Source organism: Borostomias antarcticus (genome assembly GCF_949987555.1).
Source record: "Borostomias antarcticus genome assembly, chromosome: 17".
Lineage (NCBI taxonomy): Eukaryota > Metazoa > Chordata > Actinopteri > Stomiiformes > Stomiidae > Borostomias > Borostomias antarcticus.
Window position 1 is genome coordinate 2,652,305 of NC_140250.1, and position 7,601 is coordinate 2,659,905.

Sequence of the window (7,601 nt, forward strand, 5' to 3'; positions counted from 1 at the left end):
GACCTAACTAATCTATATAATGAAAATAAATGAATCTAAATAAATTTGTGAAGTTGACTTTTATTCTATTTATAGCTTACTTGTATATGGGACATACCCAGGGGGCAAAGGGAGTTTTACAGACATGGAATGTTATAAAAGGTTGTGATCCAGAAATGGTATCTAGGACCTTCAAGGATCATAACATGGGTGCACAACCTTCTCAATTGGGAATCTACAGTCAACATACAGTAAACTCTAAATCGCTGCCACAGCAAAATATTTGCTTTCCGCACCACCCTTTAAAATCAAGCCAAATTGGTCATGAGTATTTTTATTGAACGCACACTTTATTTATGCCATGTTTAGAATATTTAGAATCAGAAATGAAAAAAAGAACAAGAAATTAGCAATATGAACAAGTTGTGTGTGTATGTAGGCCCTATCTGTGTGTCTATATAGCACACAATAGACCAGTGGTGTAGTGACTGAAGTGGGTACACTATAACAGCAAATATATTTAAATTGTTACGTTTTTACATCAGTAGTGGTGGATAAGAAGTGGATATGTGTGTCTGTGGATAATTATACTGCGAGTGACATGTCGTCACGGTGTGCTTTCTGCAAATTAATTCTGCACATGTACAGTAGAGTTCATCATCAGATGGCTTGCACACCTGGCAGCTCTTCATGGGACTTGGGGCCGTATTCACGTACAGCTGGGTGTCATCGACGTAGCAACGGAATGATATTTCATGCCTGCCGGTGATACAACCGAGGGAGAGCATATAGAGCATAAACAGAATGGGGCCAAGAACAGATCCTTGTGGGACACCACACGTGACCGTGAACGCCTGAGACCTGGACACCCCTAGGGAGATATTCTGTCTGACAGATAGGAGCAGAACCAGTTCAGGGCTTGCTAGACCGCTAGTTTTGGAGGTGTCTGAGGAGCTTGGAGAGGTTGATTGTACTGAACGCTGCACTCAGGTCCAGAGGAATCAGAAGGCAGGGGGAGCCAGCATCAGCAGCCATCAGAAGGTCATTCGTCGTGACCCTAAGTAGTGCTGTTTCAGTGCTGTGGGCCAGTTGGAAACCAGACTGGAACTTCTCAAAGAGGTTGTTGAGGTTGAGATGTTCTTGGAGCTGTGCTGCAACCGTTTTTTCCAACACCGTGGAGAGAAAGGGGAGGTTGAAGATCGGCCTGTAATTTGCCAGAACGTCTGGATCCAGAGTAGGCTTTTTTCTTTACAGCAGTCGAGTACAAGGGGGACACGGCCTGTTTGGAGGGACTGAGGCGCCACAGAGCAAGAACATCTCCAGGGTTTCCTCCCAAAGAACCCAATACAAAAAACATGCAGAAGAATAGATGCTCTTCAGTCCTCTCCCTGACCAGGACCTGGACTGAGCACTTGGACTTGGTCCCCGGGCACCATGAACGATGGCTGCCCACTGCTCCTGGCTGGCCCTGGAGAAGGACGGGCTTGGATGGGAGAAAGGCAGGGAACAACTTCCACCGGTGACCGCAGATGCATGTGTGTGTGTGTGTGTGTTGTGTGTGGTTTTCGCCACTCATTCAGCCATATACATGGGCCCAGTTACTGGGCTGAGTAACTCTACCTGTAGGGGCCTGGGCCTATATATATATATATATATATATATATATATATATATATGTGTGTATAATTTCTGGGTCACAACCTTTTATAACATTCCATGTCTGATTTCTCCCAAAAAAGGGGTGGGGTTACCCCCTGGATAAGAGATACACACATTTGACACATTGCTAAAACAAAATGGCAGATGATTTGACTCATAGTCAGGAACTGCCTAATCTTCAATGCCAGTCCGTAGATGGGCTTTTCCTCATTAGAACTACGGAACACCCAACAGCCACACTACTTCACTTCTATTGTGTATATATTTGTATTACGTTTAACTTACTTCTTAACTTATTGTTTTATTACGCTTAAAGAAAAAGTAATCTGTGCACCATGCAATGAGAAAGTACTTGGGAAATAAACCGAATTCTGATTCTGATTCTCTCAAGTCACTGGCCGCGAAGTAAACAGAAATGAAGACAGGAACACAGACCTCTAGACCAGATAGTGTGCGAGGGCAAAGCCACCGTGTCTGAAAGTTTGTCTCCACCTACATGGCCTCAACGTGAATCACACTCCAACTTCTTGGAAGTCGTAGCGCAGCTTGAATGTATACCACCCTCTAAATAAATACATTTTAATTCCAGTTTTTAGCACAACAAAATGCATTATAACACCCAAGTAGGGTGGATACTTTTCAGGTGGCGTTGTGTCTTGAGGGAATACCAGAGCCACAAACGAATGAGACATTCCCAGACCAAAAACATTTATTCTGTTGTATTTTCAACTTGGAAAATTAACAGCCATGTCGTCAATCACCCCAAGTCTTGTGGATGAACCCAGGATGCTATAATCTGATCATTTCTGTCAGACACGCTACACGGGTAGCTCTCGCTTGCATGCAGTCCAGAAAAGAGCAGACTGCACCTTTACTCGATCCGAGGCTGAACCTCACTGGTAAAATATGTAGATGACTTGGACTGTAATGCCCCCTAAAATGTATGTTCCCATTTATAAAATTCAGATCAAAGTGGAATTTAATATTATTTCATGTTTTGACTCATGGAATAAATTACAGCATCCGATTCATCATCGAAACATTCACAGCGTTTGCTGACAAATTAATGGAAAGACAGAACAACATGTCGAAAGTGCAACTTCATTTCTTGGGAATACAAAATTATTGGTTTCAGCGCAGCTTCTTGAAAGCCAACTAAAACAGACTACAAAGCTTCAGCGACCCGGGAGCTCTACTATCAAAACCCCCAGAGAAAGAATCTCACAGCAAACTATTGGTTGATCTAGAATGTTCTACCTCCCTCGCTAGTTGTGTTCTACTACTATCCCATTCTAGAAGGAACCCCATACAGTACTTCTGGACCGACAACACCTCTCTACACATTAGGGATGGAATAAAAGCTGACGAAGGGAATTATGAGATAACAGAGTATTGCACTGGGGTCGGTGTTGTAGAGAAGCAACGCGCTGACCGAAACCCACCACCTAACATTCCCTGAGCTAAAGGGCTGGTTCAAAACTAGCAAGGTCAGTTATTTTCTGAGAGAACTGAAGCTTACCATATGCATATATATGGAATATATACATGAATTTAGATCTAATATAAATCTACTCATACGGGCCAAGTACTATAGTGAGAGGTTCTTGGTTTAAATGCTTGGAATTCACATTGAATGTAGCGTTTGGTCCGCGGCCGAACAGAGCGGAGTGTTTCGACTGGTCTGTGTGGGTCTACGCACGTCTCCAATGGCCAACCTTCTCTCCTTATAGAATGCTACTTTGAACTGAAACCATAAACTGTTATCTAGTGAAAAAGCAGGCAAGGCTATTATAGGAGACCAGGCGCCATGTGAGACGTGTCCTAGAGAGACTATAGTGTCCACCTTTCCCAGACTACTGAGTCTTCTGCTTCTCCCCGGGGCTTCTGTTCCAGTAGTAGAGCACCTGGAACGCGATGATGCCGTTGCAGAGAGAGGAAATGACATAGGTGACGGCCATCAGGGAGTCTCCCGTTTCCTGTTCACGAAGAGGGAGGAGGAGGAGGAAGACGGGGTTAGAGACAACCGAGGGCGACTGGGTGTTCTAGCACGCACTCACACGCGCACGCGCACACGCGCGCGCACACACAGACACACGCCCGCCAGCCAGGCCGTACCTGGATGGAGGTGAATATGCGAGCGAGGGAGCCAGCGAAAAGCAGGAAGACGGAGATGGCCGACAGCTGGCCGGTGTGTCCGTTCCTGAGGTTAGCGGCTGCCTGGATCAGCTGAGAGAGAGAGAGAGAGAGAGAGAGAGAGAGAGAGAGAGAGAAGAGAGAGAGAGAGAGAGATCAAACTCTTTTCGAACTGTGGCGCCTTTTTCTGATCGATACCACTGGGTAGCGGCCATTGGGCGTAACCGAAACGATTCCAAACCGGATTTCAACCCGGGTTTGTGCTTGTAGCCAAAAAAACCTTTAAAAGCTTGAAGTAGGTCTTACGCACCTCACTGATTTGGTACTGAACCAAACTGTAGAAAAGAGGCGTCCAATTCTTGAAAAGGGGACTCGCCACTCAAGCGTAATGCTCCCGGTACTTTATTTAAACAAGCGAACGTTTCGACCAATCAGATCTTCTTCAGGTTGAGCCGAAAACCCACCTTGCTGATGATGACGGCGGGCATGTTGAAGGCCTGCATGCTGGTGACCACAGATGGTGGCATGACAGGGGACAGCACCAGGGACACCAGACCGAAGTAGACGACCAGGAACAGCGCCCCCCGGAGCGTCCGGCCGCCGTAGTGCTGTATGAGGAAGCCGATGGCCACCGTCTGTAGGATGAGGAAGAGCGCCTCGCCCCACGCACTGAGGGAGAACACACACGCACACACGCCTTTTATCTTTTGAGCCTGCACGCGTGTGCCTGAGGGGTGTGTGTGTGTGTGTGTGCATGCATGTCGGTGTGCCTGTGTGTGTGTGTGTGCGCGTGTGCTTGTATGCATGTCTGTGTGTGTGTGTGTGTGTGCCTGCGTGTGTGCATGTATGTCGGTGTGCCTGTGTGTGTGTTTGTGCGTGTGTGTGTGTGTGCATGCATGTCGGTGTGCCTGTGTGTGTGTGTGTGTGTGTGTGTGTGTGTGCGCGTGTGCTTGTATGAATGTCTGTGTGTGTGTGTGTGTGTGTATGCCTGCGTGCGTGTATGCATGTCGGTGTGCCTGTGTGTGTGTGTGTGTGTGTGTGTGTGTGTGTGTGTGTGTGCGCGCGAGTGCGCGTGTACCTGAAGGGGAAGTCGTTGGCTATGCTGTAGGCCATGGTGCCAGTGATGGCCAACAGCTCCAGTAGGATAGCGTTGAAGCTCAGACCCTCAGCACTCCTAGCCCCCATCAGCTTCAGGATCTGAGGCAACTTCACTGAGGGAGGGAGGGAGGGAGGGAGAGGGAGGGAGAGATTGATTGAGAGAGAGGGTGAGGGAGGGAGGGAGAGGGTGGGAGAGATTGATGGAGAGAGGGTGAGGGAGAGAGGGCGAGAGAGATTGATGGAGAGAGGGTGAGGGAGGGAGGGAGAGAGAGGGAGAGATTGATGGAGAGAGGGTTAGGGAGGGAGGGAGAGATTGATGGAGAGAGGGTGAGGGAGGGAGGGAGGGAGGGAGGGAGGGAGGGAGGGAGAGATTGATGGAGAGGGTGAGGGAGGGAGGGAGGGAGAGAGAGGGTGAGGGAGGGAGGGAGAGGGAGGGTGAGATTGATGGAGAGAGGGTGAGGGAGGGAGGGAGGGAGAGATTGATGGAGAGAGGGTGAGGGAGCGAAGGAGAGGGAGGGAGAGATTGATGGAGAGAGGGGGAGGGAGGGAGGGAGAGATTGATGGAGAGATGGCTTATAGCTTATAGTGCTGGGAAAAGTGTGTGCGTGTGTGTGTGTGCGCGTACGCACACACGCCTGCCCACACGTGTGAGCAAGAGAGAGAGAAAGAAAGAGAAAGACATAAGAGGAGGTAAAGAGGGGGATAGAAGATGGGATGTCTTGTTCTTCTTACCCATCACTGAGCCCAGTATGATGCCGATGCCCAGGCCTTTGCTCAGGACGATCTTCAGACATGGCACTGCAGACAGAAGCAATCAAATCAATGATCAATCGTTCATCTTAGACCCTTGTACCCCAAAGTGCAAAACTTATGCAGCTAGAACTTCACTGCCGCAAAGTGCAAATCAGTGACGAACATCAATAACATCCAATGAAGTAGTGCCCAGTATAGCGAAGCTCCGCCTCCTGGAAGATGTCACAACAGTTCCTCTTCAGCCAAGACTGCCGAATGAAATGCAGACACTAGCCAACAATTATTATGCTACTGATTCATGGTTCCATTGCGTGGCAGTGGTAAGTGACTGATGTGATCACCTGTGCAGGCACATTCATTCAGTTGAGACACTTCATCACATGACATAGGCACATGGATTATGTCCCACGATGCGTTATGTCCCACATCCTGTTATCTTTATAAAGATAGCCAGCTGCACGTGCATCTCTCAATCACACTCCACCACCACCACCACCATTCCCCAGCTACATAGTCAGGACTGGAATGAGGAATTGCTAAGTGCTGATAAGTTCCTTCAAGGACAAGCAATGCACAGAATTCCAATGTACCTGTATTGATTATATGTAGCAAATAAACTTTCTATTTTTCTATTATATTCCTATTCTATTTATGAGACTGTGCAAGTTGAAGAGCATAGGTGTTTTTCTCTTTCTTGCTTGCTAGCTTCGCATTGACAGTACAACGTATGTACTCACCATCCAGGAAATTGAAATTGAGGAAGAACTCGTCGTAACACGACTCTGGCATGAAATAGGTCAGCAAGAGACCCTTAAGTGGGTCGAAAATACTAGTTTTGACAGGGTCCATCTCTGGGTTCTCCATTGGGGTCTCCATTGTGAAGCTGTGACAGGTCTCGGCTAGCTGTGACGTGACTTTAACTGTGTGCACCGCGCAAATGCTTCCCCCGTACTTGACGGAAACACCAGCGGTGCCTCTAGTTCCTGATACTGCCTGAACTGGCTGAGTCCAGTAGATGGCGATAGAGGTCTACGCGTTGACACGTTGACGCCAAGCATTTTCATTTTCAAGTTGTCCCTCGTGCCATACCGTAGACACCGGGTGCACTGTGACAACAAAGTGAGTTCAGAAATGTCATGCTGTCAGCTACCCTTTTAAAAGTACCCGAATGTAAATGTAATTCACTGTGGGTTTTATGGCACAGACAAAGAGATGGAAGCAAGTGGACAAGTCGCTGCATGTGGCAGTAGAAAGATCACGAGAAGAAGTGAATTGTCTGACACAGAGCTGGACATCACGGGCCAACCCTACTCCATATCGGTTCTCAAAGTAGGCTACTGTCTGTCTCAACAGGACGGTACTTTCCGAGCAGACGGGACCATCTCGCTTCTAACCGGACCCAAGACTATCCTGGTGGACACCGGAGGGCCGTGGGACCGGGACTACCTCCTGACACGACTGAAGGAGAAGGGCCTCGACCCGGTTGACATCGGCTTGGTCGTGGGCACCCACGGGCACTCGGACCATATTGGTAATCTGGGGCTTTTCCCAGAGGCATTAATAGTTGTAGGATGTGATGTCAGCAAAGGTGATCGGTATCTCCCTAACCAGCTGGCTGATGGACAACCCTATCCCATTGATGAGCATGTAAGTTTGAAACGCCTATATATGGTGTTGTGTGTGCGTGTGTGTGTGAGAGAGAGAGTGTGTGTGTGTGTGTGTGTGTGTGTGCACGCGCTTGTGTGAAAGAGCTATATGACACTCAATGTTTTTTACCACTATTCTGTATGATAATCATATTGTCACCTATAAATTAAATCATATTCATGAAAAACACCAGTATAAACTATTACTTTAAATTGCTTGGGCGAGAGACTGATAAGAATCAACACCCTAACAGGGTAACTGTAGTCCCTTCATAATTCATTTGCAATGTCACTGTCTCTCCATCAGGTGGCGATAGTGCCAACCCCAGGCCA

General features: G+C 47.7%; 2 protein-coding genes across 2 annotated transcripts in view; one reads left to right on the forward strand and one right to left on the reverse strand.

Annotated features, from left to right (window-relative positions):
* Nucleotides 1–2,344: 2,344 nt before the first annotated feature.
* mpdu1b (mannose-P-dolichol utilization defect 1b) lies at nt 2,345–6,491 on the reverse strand. Its single transcript, XM_084452288.1, has 6 exons — nt 6,360–6,491; nt 5,602–5,667; nt 4,850–4,982; nt 4,236–4,440; nt 3,754–3,864; nt 2,345–3,614 (listed from the first exon to the last, which is right to left on the reverse strand). The coding sequence occupies exons 1-6, from the start codon at nt 6,484–6,486 to the stop codon at nt 3,492–3,494; spliced, it is 765 nt and encodes a 254-aa protein (XP_084308414.1). The 5' UTR covers nt 6,487–6,491; the 3' UTR covers nt 2,345–3,491.
* A 312-nt stretch (nt 6,492–6,803) lies between these two features.
* mblac1 (metallo-beta-lactamase domain containing 1) overlaps nt 6,804–7,601 on the forward strand; it is a 1,636-nt gene continuing 838 nt past the window's right edge. The window contains exons 1-2 of the mRNA XM_084452292.1: nt 6,804–7,269; nt 7,576–7,601. The exon at nt 7,576–7,601 is cut by the window's right edge and continues 838 nt beyond it. Coding sequence (XP_084308418.1) covers nt 6,835–7,269; nt 7,576–7,601 — 461 coding nt within the window. The 5' untranslated portion in view covers nt 6,804–6,834. The remainder of the gene's footprint in view (nt 7,270–7,575) is intronic.